This window comes from Sapajus apella, unplaced genomic scaffold (genome assembly GCF_009761245.1).
Source record: "Sapajus apella isolate SASKATOON/1434 unplaced genomic scaffold, GSC_monkey_1.0 scaffold2, whole genome shotgun sequence".
Lineage (NCBI taxonomy): Eukaryota > Metazoa > Chordata > Mammalia > Primates > Cebidae > Sapajus > Sapajus apella.
In genome coordinates this window covers 40,262,035-40,281,138 of record NW_022436942.1, presented here as the reverse complement: position 1 = coordinate 40,281,138, position 19,104 = coordinate 40,262,035, and the positions used below count along the sequence as shown (strand labels likewise).

Sequence of the window (19,104 nt, the reverse complement as noted above, 5' to 3'; positions counted from 1 at the left end):
AGTATGGGCTGTGAATTGGTTGGTTTGCATATGAAAGGTGTACTTATGGGTGAGTGGTGTGCTATTTCCAGGACAAAATTTACAGTATCCTGAGTTGTTCTGGATTCTGAATTAAATTATTCTTTAAGGAATTCCCTCCCATCTCATCTTCTTTTGGTTTTCTGTATGTCTTTGCCAGTTTTCGCATCATGTTAGTAAAATGAAACAATTTGAAAAGATTATGATCTTACCTTTTATTATTCTCACTTTAAAAAGAGGTTTTTTTCTTTACAAACCACATATTTTGAACACCCCGTAATAAATTTTATTAGGCTGACTGATTTAAAACACTATCTGACAAATTTATATTTTATCAACTTCTCATTTCAAAAATCCCTACTTAAAAGATATGTTATTTTGATAACCTGAGTATGTATAATGCTATATTTTAGTGAACTGTTCAAATATGTGTTCAATACCTTTTGGTAAACAGTTTATATTCTGATATTATAAAATATCATAGGTCAATATCAATAAACACTATAGATCAATAGTCAGCAACTAGGCAGGGTTGTCTATGGCAGGGGTGTCTAATCTTTTAGCTTTCCTGGGCCACATTAGAAGAAAAATTGTCTTGGGCCACACATAAAATACTTTAACACTAATGATAGCTAATGAGCTTTTTTAAAAAAGGTCCATGCATAAATCGTTTTAAGAAAGTTTATGAATTTGTGTTGGGCTGCATTTAAAACTGTCTAAGGCTATATGTGCCCAGCAGGCTGTGGGTTGGAAATGCTTGATCTATGGTGTTTATTACTCAAACATTTTTGTGTGGTGGGTCTGTGACTTTTTTTTATTTTAGTGTGTCCACTTTTAAATAGCTATGAAAATCAAGCTCTTTAATGGGAATTTACATATGTAAGACTTATATGCCCCAAGTTTTGTTGTTTTATTTTGTATTAAAATTACTCAGTAGCCTTGTTTTCATGATTCTCCATTGGTATCATTTTCAGTTGAAATTTAGAAAGGGTTTATTTGAATGTATTTTTTGTGTGTCTAGATTGCAGTTGTGGAAGAAGATGGTCGAGAGGATAAAGCAACAATTAAATGTGAAACTTCTCCTCCTCCTACCCCTAGAGCCATCAGAATGACTCATACTCTCCCTTCTTCCTACCACAATGATGCTCGAAGGTAAGATTCTGCAGGCACACTACCCATTGAATATTCTCCTTCCAAAAATATTCCTCTTCATTCAGTATTGTCAAATAGACTGCTTATCAATTTACATTAAAAATTTGATTTGAACCAGAAAATTCTCCAGCTTCACTTTCCCAGTATTACTTGTAAAATAACCAAATATCAATTTTGATATCGAATTTGTAATTTTAAAATTAACTATATCTTTGTCATCTTGTTATTAGACAATATAGATAAAAATAGATATTCTATTTTTAGTGGATATTTCCTATTAAAATGAGATCAGGCTAGAGGAAGGGCTTACTAGAAATATTAATAAAAAACTAAGGAGACTCTAGGACAAGATAATAAATTTGGATTGCAGTATAAGGGTAATGAAAATCTTAAAAAATTCATGATTGTGTCTTTTAGCAGACAGGTATTTGTACCCTGCAGGTACTGCTGCTGCCAGCAATAATAATTCCTCAGTCAGAAAGTTGTTAGAAGAAAAAATCCTTGGCTAAAATATTAAAGAAAAAGATAAGTCTAGATGGAGAAATATGTCATTTGTCATCACAGCTCTTCATACTGTCTTATCCATATGCATAAAGCATTGCAAACAGATCTCTATAATCATTGATGATATAAATATACCTAAGCATGCAGTTTACATCTGAAATGTATCTTCTCCTATTGTTTTATCAATTGCAGCATCTCTAGACACACAATTGATATAACCAAATATAATGACTTAAGAATTAATACTTTAATAAAAACTCTGTCTTCCAGGTAGTATGTTTTAAAATAAATGTTTTTAAAAGTGGAGCTTTCTATGCTGGCAGTCATTTCTTTTTTCCAATTATTTTTTATTACTAATGTGTACATATCAGTTACTTCAGCTTCAAAATATTACTTCTTTCATTCTCCGAGAAAAAAGTAAAGTATATTTCAACATATAAAAAGCTCTTGCTTTGAAGGTTAGGGAATGTGAGTTCAAATTAGTTGGCATGAATAAGTAAAAGCAAGTAATTTGTCATGGTGTTATAAAATTAACAACTATAGGAATTAATAGCAATGTCTATTGATCCCCTCCTATTAATATGGTGTCAAATAGATTGACCAGAAATTGAAACTTAATCAACTGCTTGAAAAGCATTTCAGCTTATCATGTATTTGAAATAATATTTGAGCACTCTAATTAGTAAAACATGTACAGTGATCACAAGGGTGCATGGTTTTCTGCTTCCAGATTGCACCCAGATTATTTTAAATTAACTGAATTTAGCTCTAAAACTGAGAGAGGGAAAGATGGCTAGAGGAAAACCAAGTAAAACTGTAGATTAGAAGACCAGGTTCAACTTCACAATTAGTTATATTTCAGTTCCTTGCTGTAGGTCTTTATGTTTAAGATTAGAAAAACTCAGAGAAATAAATAGATAATGGATCAAGTGCTAGATAATAGAAGGCCATTTAACATGCAGTTAAAAAATCATCCTATATTTACTAATTAGTTGGAGATTATACCAAAAAAGTAAAGAGAAAAGCCATTTGGAGAAAAAATAAATTTCTCTTATGGAAATTTGGAGGTTCACTTTAATTACACTTTAATATTGTAAAAGCCAACATGGTAAGATATGGGAAAAAATGATATTGCAAGTCTACTTGTTCCTCCTTTTGTTTATTTATAAAGGAAATAACTGGTGTATACCTTGTGGATGTTGCATGAAAATGAGCAGTTTTTTTCCTCTTTTGTGTTTTGCAGTAGTTTATCTGTCTCTCTTGAGCCAGAAAGCCTTGGGCTAGGCAGTGCCAATAGCAGTCAAGACTCTCTTCACAAAGCCCCCAAGAAGAAAGGAATCAAGTCTTCAATAGGACGTTTGTTTGGTAAAAAAGAAAAAGCTCGACTTGGGCAGCTCCGTAAGTATGCATGCATTAAGACTTTCCACTGCCACTCATTTCAGTCACTTCAGAGTGTCCATCTATCTTTCATTTCATTGCTATTCTTTTTATTTCTTCTCTTTTCTACCTGACAAAATTTATATTTTGATCAGTTTTTTATGTCCAATTTAGCCAAATAATGCTTACACTTAAAGAGTATTGTAAAACTTTCAGTCCTTTTATTCCTCGGTTTATAACAATAGCTAGAATTTACTTAATGCTAACTCTTGTGACAGGTAGTTACCTACAAAGTAAATGTTACTGCTATAAACCTTATTTTGTTAATGAGTAAAGAATGTCTTAGTAATTTACATAACTGTGATATTCATTGTAGTGCCAGTGTTTCAAAACCGTCTTAAATCCATTGTGTATACTGTTACTTAGAGCATGAATGTGTATAAAAGCTTAGCTATGTAGATTTAAAAGGTTTTCTGTTGAAAAAAATTGAAAAGCCTACAAAAAATTTAAAAATTTATTTTAAAGTTAGAATAAAGTTTTATAATATGTGTGACATAAAATGTAAAGAACAGGATTTCTTTACTTAAAATTATCATAGCTTCCCCCTAATAAACTCTGGTTTGTAGTTGAGGAGTGGGTGTGGGGAAAATAGCAGGGCAATAGGTATTGTGTTATACTTAGTTATCGTCAGTGACTAATAGAATAAAAATATAGATCAATACATTTGAAATGACCCTACTTAAATATATATTTAGAAATAAACAGATGTACATACATGATACATACTTACATAATTGAAGAATATGTGAGATTTCTGAAATGATTATATATACATATATACTTGGCTTTTGGGGGGATGTCTTTCTATATATTAATTTTACAGTTATATTATTGGGAAATAATTAAACTCCTGCCTGCAGTGGTAGGTGCTGAATGGAATGATCCAAATTTCTTTACACTTCCTTTGGTTTTTTAAATAGAGGAATACATATTTGCAAGGAATACCCAACTCCCAGACTTAGCTTACTGCCCTACCACCAAAAGAATTTCTGATTATAATATGCATGTTTGCAGATTTAGGACTGCAGTACCCAAAAATGCCTTTCCTGATTTCCACAGTGTGAAACCCACATAAAGCATCAAAAGCTACAGGAAACTGATGTGCAGCCAGGTGTGATTATATGTTCTCCAGCAAAAAAATTAAATCTTTTTGGATTCCTCTTTCTCAGGAGGGGAACACTTTAGGCTATTCATAATATTATTGCATCAGGAAAAAAGAGAGACAGATTATTTTGTATTTAAAATATACATGCCAGACATAATTTTTAAATTTTTAAAATCTTATTTGAAAACTAGTGGTTGTTTTCTGAAATGATCTGTAATATCAAATATATTACAGTATCAGTCACCATAGTATTGGTGGTTAATTACTTTTAAGTATTAATTTTGCTAACATCGTAATTATATTTATATTTCAACATATATATTCACCTTAGTTGCTATAATTTACACTTTTAAATGTATTTAATTGTCTTTATCACTTAAAATTTTCTATTTTTATTTTATATTTAACTTTGATAAGAAATTGCTAAATCATTAGACATTTTGCCAACAATATACTGTCAGAATCAAGGTATGCAAGATATAAGTTAAAGTCTAAAAAAATATTGCTCCTGTCTTTCTCATCCATATTTCAGTCCTTCGAGAAACTTAGCCTTTATTACTCGTTTTCATTGACTGTGTGTTCAGGTCAGAGCAGATAATAATGAACTCAATTATGATTACATTCTTATCAACCCCACCAAAGTCAGAAACTAGCAATAGTTAATTGGGGTCACATTTTAGACCTGGGAACATTTCTGAGCTTTGAACAATATTGCTTTAGTTCATAGAACAGCAGAGGTAGAGGGTAAACAAAGTCAGAAACAGCAGCATGTTAAGGACTGAAATATGCATGAGAAAGACAGGAGCAAAATGCTGTATCTATGAAGTTAGGTAGAAGCTACATAAATGGTGAATCAAAGCTCCCAGAAAAAAACAAGAACAAAGTCTTTATTGAAAATAAGACTTGAAGAAATAAAAATAAAATGCAGGTATAAACAGCTTCCAAAAAAACATGTTTGTACCAAAGGAAATGATACATGGGCCCACTGATACTTTGGTTAAAGGCTATGAATTTAAGATCTGCTTTGGTTCCAGAATAGGTATCCAAGTTGGATGGAAAGACCATGCAAATTTTTCAAACCCAGGCACTACATCCTAGAGCTGCTTATTCATGCATCTGAGGACCCTAGGGAATCATCTCTAGTGATTATAATTTTAATGTCTTGATCTGGAAAATTGTAAAACACAGGAGCATTGCTAATGTTCTTTCTTCTACCAGTAAAAATGGATATAGAAAATAGAATATATGGCAGGAGAAGTATTATGGTAAAGAGATAGTGATGTCCACATACCAAACTTGAAATTCTGAACCATGTGCTAAGATTTATAACCTTTAAAAGGTTTAACCCAAAAAAGCAGAGACACATGACTTCACTTGAAAGTAACTATACTACATGCCTACAAAATAAATATGGTGTGGAAAAGGAAAGCTGTAAATAAAACTGAAAATGTTTCACTAGTTCTATCAACATTGATGAGCAGCAAAGGAGATGTTCATAGTAATTCACAAAGGAAAATATCTGGAGAAGATATATTATTTAGTTTATATAATAATTTGAAAAGTTAGGGTAATATCATAAATTTCAGATAGGATGGATCAGTCAATGTGATTGTATGGATAACCCCTACCCATGAAGAATCAAACTCAATATGTACATTGTTTGTTCTTACTAATGTGTTACTAGCATAGATGGTATAAATATGGAAATCCCAAAACTCAAAGGAAATAATGTATTGAAAAGCAACTGAATAAACCTAATGTAAACTAAGCAAAATTAATTTTATTTCAAAAATCTCTAATGATATCCTTTCCAAATGGCTGGTTTACTCAAATTACAAAAGTAGCATAGAAAAGCTGTGGTACTAATGGGAGATTTCATGTTTTTATACATTTTTTGAAAAATTTATTCTTATCAGAGTTTACAGTTCTTGTTCATATTATTATTACCTATAATGGAGAAGCAAGATTTGCAAACTAAAATGTCTATCAGTGTATGGACAGGTTATAAAATAAAAAGGAGTACTGTAGACTGAAATGAATCAGTGAGCATTTGTTTTTCCATGTAAAGCATTCAAATTGAATCTTTAAGTACTATGCAGGAAAAATAAAGCATATATATGAACCAAGTTTACCTGAAGGCCACAAATGAATTTAGGGAAAGTCACCTAACAGAGGAAGCATTTTTTCTAGCTTACTTGGGGATCTGGTTTTAGAGTCATGAGATCTCTTTCTTTGTATTTTTGTTAATTGTCTTTTTTTTTTTTTTCTTTCTGATATGGAGCCTTGCTCAGCCACCCAGGCTAGAGTGCAGTGGTATTATCTCGGCTCACTGCACCTCCACCTGAGTTCAAGTGGTTCTCCTGCCTCAGTCTCCTGAGTAGCTGGGATTACAGGCACCTGCCACCACGCCTGGCTAATTTTTGTATTTTTAGTAGAGACAGGTTTTCACCATGGTGGCCTGGCTGGTCTCTAACTCCTGATCTCAGGTGATCTGCCCTCCTCAGCCTCCCAAAGTGCTGGGATTACAGATATGCACCGCCAGGCCTGGTTGTTCATTGTCTTTCTATGTCACAAATCCCAGAATGAAAAATTGCATAAATAGGTTTGGTTTGTATCCCCATGAGAACAGGGCCAATATGTACTTTTGCTGACTTCTTGGAACATAGATTCGGGATGTAATTGCCTCCTGCTAAGACTTAACAGCACAATGACCGTGATCTCTCCCCACCCCTCAATTTCTGCATCCATATGCAGTGCATATCTGATATTTCCATTATTGTTCAAATATGCTCATGTGTAATCTACAATTTTAAAAGTTATTACTTGATCTTGCCATCATCTCCAAATACTGACTTGTCTTTCTCCTACATTTAATGTCCAAGACTAAGTTGTTCACAACTACTTTTTTCCTTCATCTGTCAATCACTTTACAACCTAGAAATTCTAGAAATAGGTACAGTCTTAACTAACATGAAATAGTAGTTAGGACACCAAAGGCTATGTACTGTCAAAGGAATTCCAGAGGATGGTAACACACAATTATATTTATGATGATGTGTACTTAAGGAAAGAGCAGTGTATCTGAAATGGGAGTTTTCTGCCTAAAACAGATAGGAAAAGATTTGATACTCATGTTGGAAAATAAGAATATGATAAATAATAGACAGAAGCAAGTGGCATTGACATGTAAAAGCAGTGGCAGGAATACCATCCATCAAAACAAACTGACAGTTGGAAAAATCACCAAGACCAAAGTGAGAATTATAAAGTCTGTGTTGTTATTTTTGTTTAGTAATGTTTAAATTTAAAGAAAATGAATGAAAAATAAAGGTTTACCTGATATGAATAGAATATACAAATAAGTGGAACTATTCAAAAACTCTCATTTTTGTTTCTGCCTGTTTACTGGAAGAGAAAGAGTTCAACCAGAAAACAGGCATTACCAAGAGGGCATTTATGCCCAGGGAGTTGAGGAAATTTTGTGTGTGTGTCTGGTGGGGGGAGGACATAGACAATCCAAAATAATTTATGTATTCCTACTTTCAGTGAATAGACATATATTGAACCACTCTTAAGTACAGAGTACCAATTATGGACTTTAGGAAAATGAAGTTGGCATTTAGTTGGCATCAAGGAACTTTTGTAGTAAGGATAGTACATAAACAGATACAAACTTTATACTTAGAACAAAAACTTCACTATGTTTCTGGCCCAGAAAAGTTTTATTTGCTACATTGTCTGTCCTGTCAGAACTAGCAACAGTGGTAATGAACCCGAAGACCTGTGATCATGCAAAAATAATTGCAGTCCTAACTAGCTTGACTTTTAATTTTATCTGAATGCATTAATCTATTGTGAAACAAAGTAAATTAAGCTATGTTAAAAATAACCAAGTCAGACTAATTTTCTTTCTTTGGCAAATTTACTTAGCAACAGATAAGGAAAGGTGGTGAGCAAGCCATCACTCATGATATCCCTATGGACAAGATGTCAAAATGAGGTCTGAGTGATGGAACGGTTAGGTAGGACTTATAACTGGTTAAATAATCCTTGCCCAGTAGTGCTGATGAGTTGAGTAATGTCACCTTGGATCAAGGTTTTTAGTGGCATGATTAGGACTCACTCTGTTCTTGATCAGCAGATCCAAAATCACTTAGACATGAATGTTTCAACAGCTCAGTATCTGATTGATGGATTACTGATAATGGGAGGAATCACAAGTGAAAAGATTAGTATTACCCCTAAGTAGTATCCCCTGCCCCCCAAAAAAAGAATGGATGTAAGGGGGATCTAAATTCTCCTACTCTAAAAGTATGGCTCTTGGAAGTTTTTAAAGAAAATTTAAAAATTTCATGTGACTCTAAAGTCAATATTCATTAATAAATTTAGGCCACATTAATAAACATAAGAATTGATATGAAAGTTTTTTTTTTTTTACTCTACTCTGCCATGGTAAAATCAGAGCAAGCAATGGTATCCATCCTGGTTACTGTATTTATACAGGCACATCATCACCTTGGAAGAAGGTTGGAGGTGAAAATTAGGCAGATGTGGAGGATTGGAACCACATTCAGATAACATAAGTAGAGGGTGTGTTTATTCTCCTTGCTGACCTATCTAAGTAGCTGCTCACAAAAATTTGAAGAGCTGTTATGCAGAAGAGCTATTGGCCTTTCCATTGCTAAGTGAGAATACAAAACTAGAACCGAAATATTAAAGTTGTACAAAATTATTCTTCATCTCAATGTAAGAAAAAACACTGGGATGTCAGAATTCTATACAAAGTGGGCTGAATTAAGAGGTAGTGATTTATTTGTCACTTGGAAATTGTCAAGCAAAAGCTAGACAAATACTAGGAAGAGCTGTTGTGGAGAGGATCCCAGCATTGGAAAGGTGATTGAACTGGATGATCTTTAAGATCTACTTCAACCCTAGGAATCCTGAATCTATGAATCTCTAATATTGAAGTCTTTCCTCCAGCAACTCTTCTTTCTACCATTCATGCACCTTGAAATATTTACAATGAAAATACATTTCTACTTTTAAGATTATAGTTCTAGAAGATATGTAAGGATCATGTAGTAGTCTACATTCTATACTTACAGAGACTGAGATGATTTCAGAAGGCAGTGAAGCTACTTAGTGAGAGAGTTGATAGTAAGTCCTGGCTCCTGCTTCCTGGTCTGATGCTCCAGAAAGAAGACTCTTGAGACCATTTCAATCAAGAAATATTTCACTGAGTTCCTATCCCTGTGGAACATGTGTGGGAACATAAAGAAATTAAAAATATGATTATTTACTTAGGGAGTATATAACATCTTGAAGATATCCCATATAAATGAATAAGTAATAACTCAAGGAAATAGTTAAAAAAAAAAGACATCACACAGAAACATTGTAGTTTTTCTAATACAAGATACAGACATAATGTTTGCAAAGAGTTGTGGGTATTAATTTTTATTACCCTGTATATGTTGGATTCCATTAGGGCCATCTAAGTGCAATTTTCCTACGTATTTGAAAAGTTGTAAAGCTAGAGATTCAAAGGGGACTTATCTTTGAGAAAAGGGTATTGAAGCTATGTGAAAGAGCAAGCTCCACAGAGAATGTCATGGAAACCGTCTTTTCTGTGGTTAATTAGTTAAATGGGTACTGGCTGGGGTCAGAAGTGTGAAACCAAATCATGAAGCAAAGGAATTGATAAAGACTGAAGATCAAGTTACCCAGGAAGTATTGGAAGTGCAGAGAAATTGGAAGTGCAGAGATCAGGAGGCAGCATCTTGAAGCAGAGCCAATCACAGAAATAAGATAATCTGAGTTCCAGAGTCAAGCATCCAAGCAGAAGTGAGAGTTAAGGATTAGAGCAAACAAGCACTGTGTTCCAGGTGCAGTTTGTCAGCTTAGAAAAATGATGATAGGGCATGGAGAAGAGACAGAAATTTTAAAGCATTTATTATTTCTGGGGAAATTATCTACTCCATACAATCTTAACATACTCATTGGTTTGCCACCTGGGAAACACCAACTCTCTCAAGTATTCCGAGAGTCCTATTAATAATTACTGTGAAGAGAAAAGAACACACATGACCAACTTAGCTGATGTCAACAGTGAATGGTTAGGATAAAGAAGAGGCTATTAACAGTCATTGCAAAAAATGAAACAAATCTAAGACAGAGATGTTCAAGACACAGGAGTAATCACATAGAGCCAAAACATCAAAGCTATGAAAAAAACATAATGAAAACAGAAAAACAAGTTAACTTTGAATAATTGGATTTCCCAATTACATATATGAAAATATTTATATTATTAGATTTAGGCTACTTTAGCAAGTTTCCTTTAAATGCACATGAAAAACAATGTGCACTTTTTAAAGAGCTTTTTTTTTGCCTGCTAAATTGCAATTCCTTTATGGTTATCTGCCAGATCGTATTATAATTGTCTGAACTCATTGACCTACTATAATAAGCATAATGAAAAAAATAATTTCACAGTGACAAAAACAGCTTCAGCAGTGCACCAGCATCATTTCACAAGTACAGTCATGCATTGCTTAATGATGAGGATACATTTTAAAAAATGCATGCCTTAGGGGATTTTGTTGTACAAACCTAGGTATTATAGCCTCTTACATACTCAGGCTATATGGGATAGCCAGCTACACACCTAGACTATAGATATAGCCTGTTGCTATAAAACCTATACAATATGTGAGTGTACTGAACACTGTAGGTGATTGTAACACAATGGTTAAGTATTTGTGTGCCTAAATATAAAAGGTACAGTAAAAATATGTTATTATAATTTTATGGGACCACCATCATAAATGCAGCCCATCATTAGAAGAAAGGTCTTTATGTGACGTGTGACTGTATTTTTCTATAAGTAAAATTTGGGTGTCTGTGCAGGGCCTCTGCCCCTAAATTGTTCCTTGATGCTAAGGAACCAATAGATACAATGTAAATTCCACAAAGTATCAATTAGAAATGACTCATGCTCTGCATGATGAAAGAGTCTTGCTCTAAATAAAGTAGCATTAGACGCCCAAATTTTATATGTAGAAAAATATAGTCACACACCACATAAGGACCTTTCTGTTAATGAGGGGCTGTGTTTATGACAGTGGTCCCATAAAATTCTAATAGCATATTTTTACTGTACATTTTATGTTTAGGTACACAAATATTTAACCATTGCATTACTGTTGCTTCTGGTGTTCAGAGTAGCATTTAGCTACAATTGTGATTGTATTTATTACATACGCTTTATGAGCCAGGCACTGTTTCTAAATACAGTCTCCAGACAGCGACTAACAGACGTTGAACATTTAAGTAACAATTTATAAATTCAAATGTGTTTAATTACAAACGAAGTGCAATTGATTAATGATGAAGACAGGTCTAATGAAAGAAAGATGAAGCTACCAATCATCAGCAGATTGTGGTAGAGTTGTATCTCCCTTTTTCATACAATGACAGAGACCTCTACTGGACAAATGGAGGGACCGAGACCTTGCAATATGGGTTTTGGCAAGCAATTCTTACAGACTTGTATCTCAAGTGCAAATATGAAATAAGTTATTCTGAATGGAATTTAAGGACAGGGAAACGTGGAGATATTTGTCTTTGTTTATTTAAATAACAAATAGAGATACTCTTTAAAAGAAAAGATGTTTATTTACGAATAGAGCATTGCAATAAAAATATGTATGTCATAGTAAACTATGTGTATATTCAGGGAAGGAAAGAAAGACAAAGATTTTTAAAGGCAAAAAAATTAAGATTACATAATTTTTTGAAATAATTACCTTTTGGCTACTCAAATTAATAACGGATGTCGCCAGTCAAAGGTTGGACAGGCAGTTGCCAGACAGATGTCCCTATAGAAATATTTTTTGCATAAGATTGACATGGCCTGTGTGCCAGGTTGTGGCTTTTGTAGGATCTTTAGTTGTTGTTGTTGCCGTCATACATATGAGCATGAGAACCCTCTGTTCATGACCTTCCCTGGCTCTATTTTCCAGGGTTTTCTTAAGAATAGTGACTACATTTTGATTCTAACAACTTTCATACCTTCACAATCCAAATGATACCTCCAACTAGTTCCATCCATAGACCTGGGAATATAGGTCTTCTTCCTGAGTCCTGTAGCCCAGAGCCTTCACAAGCCCTACATTTTGTAGCATCTTCCTTGAAAAATTTTAAGATCCCCTCTGATGTCTGGGAAAGTTCAGGGCTGGCAGTGCCATCTGGGCAAGTCACCCCAGCAGAGACCTGGACCTGGGCTGTAATCACTGGAAGCATCGAAATTTTCTTAGTTACTATTCAGACACTAGGACCAGCAGGGAGGTAATGCCATCTGGACATGCTGCCCAATCCAGCCAAACAGCATGGGCCTCGGTCCCTGTTTCTCCCCTTCATGATTTTCTTTGACACTTTACCTCACACATGCACTCGACCAAATGCCCTAGGGAGCCTAGTGACTTGCGTCTGTGGGGTCATCCTGGGCCAGTGGTCTGACCTTGTTTTTAAGAGGGTGATATGGCAAGTGCATCCCTCACTCCCACTGGCAAGACCAGTATTGTATGAGATTGAATCAGTAGATTGTTGTTTCACTGATTTTTTTGGTGACTCAAACCTGTTTACACAGAAAGAGGAGCTGGCAAAAAAAAAAAATCCTTGACTGTACCTGTCACACCCTAGGAATGGTCCTGCTCTCAACAATTCCAAGGCCTCAAAGGCCTAGCAAAAGTAAAAGGTGCTTGAGTGATAGCCAAGGAAACTTCGTTGAGGGCAAAGATGATGCCTTGCATAGGCACAAGCACTAGGCAGACACTGACAGGGCAATAAACAATTTATTATGTAAGTTATCCGCTGAATCTTGGAGCTCAAGCCCGCAAGCCTGAGCACCTCAGGCCAAGAAAGGGGTGGAGTTCATTATGTTATTTCCACATAGTTCCCTAACAGACCTCCTGAAGAATGAGTAACCCCTAGCTTCCACAGGCCAGTGTTTCTCCTCTGGGGAACACGTCATTTTGAGAATGACAAGCTAGGTGATATCTGTAATCCCAGTGCTTTGGGAGGCTGATGTCAGAGGATCCCTAGAGGCCAGCAGTTCAAGACCTGCCTATGCAACACAGCAAGACCTCATGTCTACAAAAAAATTGAAAAACTAGCTAGGCAAGGTGGCACACATCTGTAGTCCCACCTACTTGGGAGGAGGATGGGCTGAGTCCAGGAATTTGAGGCTGCAATGAGCTTTGATGGTGCCACTGCACCCCAAGCTGTGAGAGACTGAGACCCTGTCTCAAAAAAAAAAAGAAGAAAAAAGAAACAAGCTACAGATTCTCCACTTAATGAAGGATGTTTAGAATCCTTGTCCCCTGTCAAATATGTGCCAATCATTGTAATATTAAAAAAAAAAAAAGGACCCTCTCTCAAGATACATAAACATTTACATTTCCTTTGTGGATGTACTGTCTCCAGGTAGAAACTCTGGTATATAGTGCTGGCCAACATTAATTTTATAAGCCACAAATGTGAACCATGTAATTTTAAATGTTTTGGTAGCCACATTGAGAAAAATTAAAAGGACAGGTGGGATTAATTTTATCCTACATTTAATTTAACCTGATATAGAAACAATGCTGTCATATCAACACATGATCACTTAAAATTTATTAATTACATCTCTTCCTTTTTTCCTAACACATTTTCAAAACCTGGTGTGTATTTTATGCTTGCAGTACATCATTTGGATAAGGCATATTTCGAGTGCTTAATAATAGCTAGTGAATAAAATATTGGTATAGATAGATATTTTTGAAGTTTACATAAACTTATGGGCCCACTGATGCCTAGATAAGAATGAGACAGACTCTCACTGGATTTAGATAATCATCCATAGAGTAAAAGAGTTAATAAGCTGGTTTGGCTAAGGTCACCTTTACCAGCTAGTTGATCAAGTATGTGGAAAGATAAACATGAGATGAGCGAGGCAGCTGCGTCAATTCTGTGAAGAAATGTCCTTCCTCTGATATGCTTTAATGGGGCTGAAAATATGTACTTGCTGGGACTTTCCTTCTGGTTAAGCACACTGTCCTGCATGTGATGCTTAAAAATAACTTTTCTTACAATGGCCTTAAGTTCCTTTCTATCTGGCATTTTGAGCAGGATGTAGTTCAAATTATCTATCAAATGCTTTGAAAACAAGATATTAGATTTTGAAATACTCTGAGTATTTCTAACTTTGTGATGCTTTTTATTTTTATGTTTATGAGAAAATAAAATGTCTAGATTTAACTCATAAAATAATCCTAGAGTTTTCTTTGCTTTCAAGTTTTATTATTTTAAAATGTTATTTTTTTCTATTAAAATGTTGGGTACATGAATAAATTTAAATCAGAATTTAAATGTTCTTATATTGTTTGGAGGAATAAAAGCCTGAATCATCCAACCACCTGGTGGTTGAAAATGTTTTGTTGTTTACTGAATAGGTCTGCCTCATCAATCTCTATGTCCCCGTATGGAGCATTCAAGCATTTTATAACTTTTAAGTGACTCATTCATTTTCATTTACATTTTAAGAGAACATTTTATTATTATATGAAGACTATGAATAATAATTTGTTGATATACAGTGAAGCAAATATACAGATGAGAGAAATAAAATGAAAATATTCAATCACGGTACATAACGGAAAATTTCCCATTTGAAAATGTTTCCCAAGAGTACTTTAGTCACCAGTGGAAGGCTTTCCTAATCTCTACAAAGAAGGAAAATCTTTCACAATAAAAAAATTTTTAAGTACCTGTATTAAACATTTGCATAATAAGCAAAATAAACTTTGACCCCCAAACTCCACTTCTCTGAATTAGATCTAGACGGCAATAAATGTTTTTAATTAAAGGAGACTTTTAAAAAAATTATACAGTTTAACAAGGTTATCAGAAATGAGATTAATGTATTTATACCAATGTTCCAAAGTTAATATTGTTCAGTACTATAAATTATTTGGTAAAATAAATTATTAAAAACAGTAACACCAAAATTTGCTCCTGGTGCTTTGATAAGATATTTTACTCTGCTGAAGAGAAACCATACCTTGGTCAAGTCCTGCAAACGTAAAGTAAGGAAGTGTCCACTACAATGAGAGAAGAGTGAAAGTTGTCTTCAGTGGTCTTATTTACTGATATATTAAGGAAATTTCTTTCACAGTCTTTGTAAGACTTTGTATTAGCTTAAATCTTCCTACCTAATCTTTAGCTTACCTGTAATTTAAATTTATTTTATTAAAAAAAATATATATACCTTAACCCATTTAAAAATAGTGAGCATTTTCATTTAGCTTGACTTCAGAACATAAGAGTAAATCCTTGTTTTTCAATTACAATAGATAATTTATGAATTAATTTTGTGTTTAGGAATCCTGTGAGATATGTTTGATGTACATCATACTTTACTTTCTTTCTCTTTTTATTATAAAGCTATATAAGATGTACATATTATATATTGACACTAAATGAGAATTTATGGCCTATGGGGTAATAACTATTTTTATCAAGCTCTTTTAAAGAAAGACTTATGATTTTTTTCAGAAAAATTATGAAGTTTAAAAAACAACACAAGAACCTGCCCAGAACACATCAAGTTCTAGAAGTAAGATTTATAGTGAAGGACGTAAGAGTCAGCCAGTAGAGCAGAACAAAGTTCCAGGAGCAGGCTATGAAGAGCTCTTAAAAGTCAGCAAAGGCCTCTCCATTCTCTCAACTTGTAATAGAAAGCATATACTTCAGTTCCTACACAATGGGCTATCATTTATCCCATTATATGTGAAATATTGCAAATTGTTGAAAAAAGAAACAAATCTCACACACTACAAAGATATTTGCTCTTATTTGCCATAAGAAAAGTATAAAGATAGACTTCAAGACTTGGGGACAGTATATTCAAGTGTCTGTCAGTGTACAGGCCACATTTATTTTGTTGCCACTGGGTGCAACAAATTGTATCCCCATAGGTACTGTTTTGTTTCATTTTCGTTTTCTCCTCGGTGTATGTTTATGTATGTATCCATGTCATTTTATGCATGTTGGGTTAGTAATATAAACAGTTGTTTAAATAAACTTTAACAACCTGACTTCAGAATTGACACAGCCTGTGCAACATAATCTGAATAGTTCGTTACTTCTCTTCACAGGAGGCTTTATGGAGACTGAAGCTGCAGCTCAGGAGTCCCTGGGGTTAGGCAAACTCGGAACTCAAGCTGAGAAGGATCGAAGACTGAAGAAAAAGTAGGTTTGGGGATTTCTTTTCTCTCTTTTTCTAACTTTTATTAATTCTTTATTATTATTTGTAGGGAATTTAAAAGAGAGTGGTTAGAAACAAAAGAACTATATTGAAGCCAGTATTTTCCAGATATTACCTAAAACAACTCAGAGCTCATGTTTTCTGATTATAATGGGCTACCCTTTAAAAGAGCATAAAAATATTTATCCTGTAATGGAAGTAAGCATTTTCTTCAACGTAACCATAGATTTGTTTCAAAATCCTTAAAAGTAATTCAGTACCCTACTGACATTAAAATGAATACCTGATTGGTATGATAAAATGAGATTATACCATCTAACTTTGTTTTCTCTCATGGCAATTATAAGTATCTACTCTTTAAAATGGAGTAAAGGGGAAACATTTCCCTGACTGATTGAATATAAACTTATTTTAGATTCAGAGCAGATTGTTTTGCATCTGTCAGGAAATTAATAGTGTATCTTTTCATTCATATATAATATGGAACATTTAAATGACTTGCAAAATTGGCAAATTTTGAGTTGTAGCAGATGCTGGAAAGCAAGTAGATTCAGAAATAACATTTTAAAAATACATAGTAACATTTTCATTGACAAAATGGCCCCTTTAGGACATGTTCTTTAAATGTAAATCAATTTCTCTTTATTCCAGAATCTATTGGTTGGTTATTCCTTTTTCTCCCTCTCAAGTATTTTTTACATTGTGTTTTTGGTTTTCACATTTCCCTTCTTCCTTATGAAAGAATATTCACTGCTCTCATCATCATTTTGTAACAGACTCTTAGGATTAGAATATACAGGCTTATCAATTGACTTCATCTTTTGCCTTCTCACTTGCTTTGTAGATGTTTATTAATAATGGGAAGTATATAATTATAAGTTGCAGAACAACTCACTAATGTAATTGTTTATTAGTTTGCTAGTTACTAAAAATTATGTACATATATCCCAATTCAGTAGAAATATTGTCCAGAAATAAATGACTTTGAGAACATTATTATTTCTACAATATAATCAAAGCACAGTCATAGTAAATAACAGATATTTATTCTTTAGTAACTGATCACTCAAAAATCATAATCTGTTTCAGATGTCTTAATTTTTAGTAATGATAGTCTCTATTTTGTGACTATTTATTGAGAAAAACATTCCTCTAAAGACTTTCCTCTGATAATTTTTAAAAATTTTTGGCAGTTTATTTCAAGTCTAAAAATATGTAAATGATCAAAACCCAGCCTGACTAGTGAACATGGTTTATTTCTCTTAAAAGTTAATTCTCATTTCTCCCAGAGAAATACTTACAAAGAATGGCAATCTGAACAGTTTTCACAATTGCATGTAAGTCTGATACCAAGGCAATACACTGCATACTTAATTAGTTGTTGTTGGAGCCAACTGAAATATCTTTTTAAATAGCTACTAAAGTTACACTTTTCAATTGTACAATGATTTAAAATAACATATTTAAAGTTTAGCTATTATTAACTTGATATACTGTTGGGTTTATTTTATATTAATTTTATACAATTATTTCTTAACTACTAAGTACCCTCACAGCAACAAATATTAATTCTTCAGTTAAATATCCTACCATGCTTGACTTTGGGTTTTATTTTACAATATGTATTGGAAAAATGTAATTGTAAAATGCATTATATAGAATACTTGCTTTTAATATTAAGAAGAATATTAAGAACATTCTATGAGGGAAAAATGGCTAACATTTCTTAGTACGATTATTTCCCATGGATTAATCGTATTTAGGTTTAAATGGATTTAACAAGGCAAGTCAGAGTTAATTAATGAAAGCACAAAAGTATTTCCCTTATTATTGATTTTTCCATAGCAATAGCCCTGTGAGCATCAATATGCAATCAGAGTTCAAAGGACTTATGTGAATAATTTTTAACATGTATTCAGAATTTGCATGACACTGTGCCTTGATTTCTGGATTACCAGAGAGTAAGTTGTCTTCGTATAATGAGTTTTAACAGAGATAGAAAAATTACTTTTAAATTACAAGGTTTCAAAATTTATCTCTATTGAATTTTGTTATTGCTAATTATTAATATTTCTAAATGTTGACAGCTTATTCTTGACTTTTTCCAAGTGTTTAAAATTTCATTTAAACAATTTCAATTTTCTTTCTTTTTAAAGAAACCATATCCTCTTTAATGGGTTACACTCTTAACTGTGTTCAAATTTCATGTTTGCTAGCTTTCTATCAAGATGAAAAATAATTTTAAGTACATTTTATTTTAAAAATAAATAAAAACAATAAATGAAGGAACCCTTTTCATTATGTCAAATGCTGTAGATTGTACATGCACAGTTACAACCTGTGGTATCCTATCAGTTGTTTCTACATTCTGTCCATTGGCCTAGCAAAATGATGTTTCCAGGGCTTAGTACTTAACAGAACTATGCTCACTATCCCAAAATTCATAGCAGAGGTTCATTAGTCTTTGTGAGGATAAGCAAAACTAGACAATATCTTATTTTCAAATTTGCTAGGACAGCAGCTATTTAGAAATGACAGTCTGTAACTTTAAATTTAATTGGGAGAACTCTCTAGAGGA

At 33.4% G+C, this 19,104-nt stretch overlaps 1 protein-coding gene across 26 annotated transcripts in view; it reads left to right on the top strand.

Annotated features, from left to right (window-relative positions):
- The window catches only part of PPFIA2 (PTPRF interacting protein alpha 2), a 485,005-nt gene that overhangs the window by 404,709 nt on the left and 61,192 nt on the right, over positions 1-19,104 (top strand). For all 26 annotated transcript variants that reach the window (XM_032296751.1, XM_032296787.1, XM_032296710.1 and 23 more), the window contains 3 exons: positions 1,040-1,170; positions 2,918-3,072; positions 16,417-16,510. In XM_032296751.1, coding sequence (XP_032152642.1) covers positions 1,040-1,170; positions 2,918-3,072; positions 16,417-16,510 — 380 coding nt within the window. The remainder of the gene's footprint in view (positions 1-1,039; positions 1,171-2,917; positions 3,073-16,416; positions 16,511-19,104) is intronic.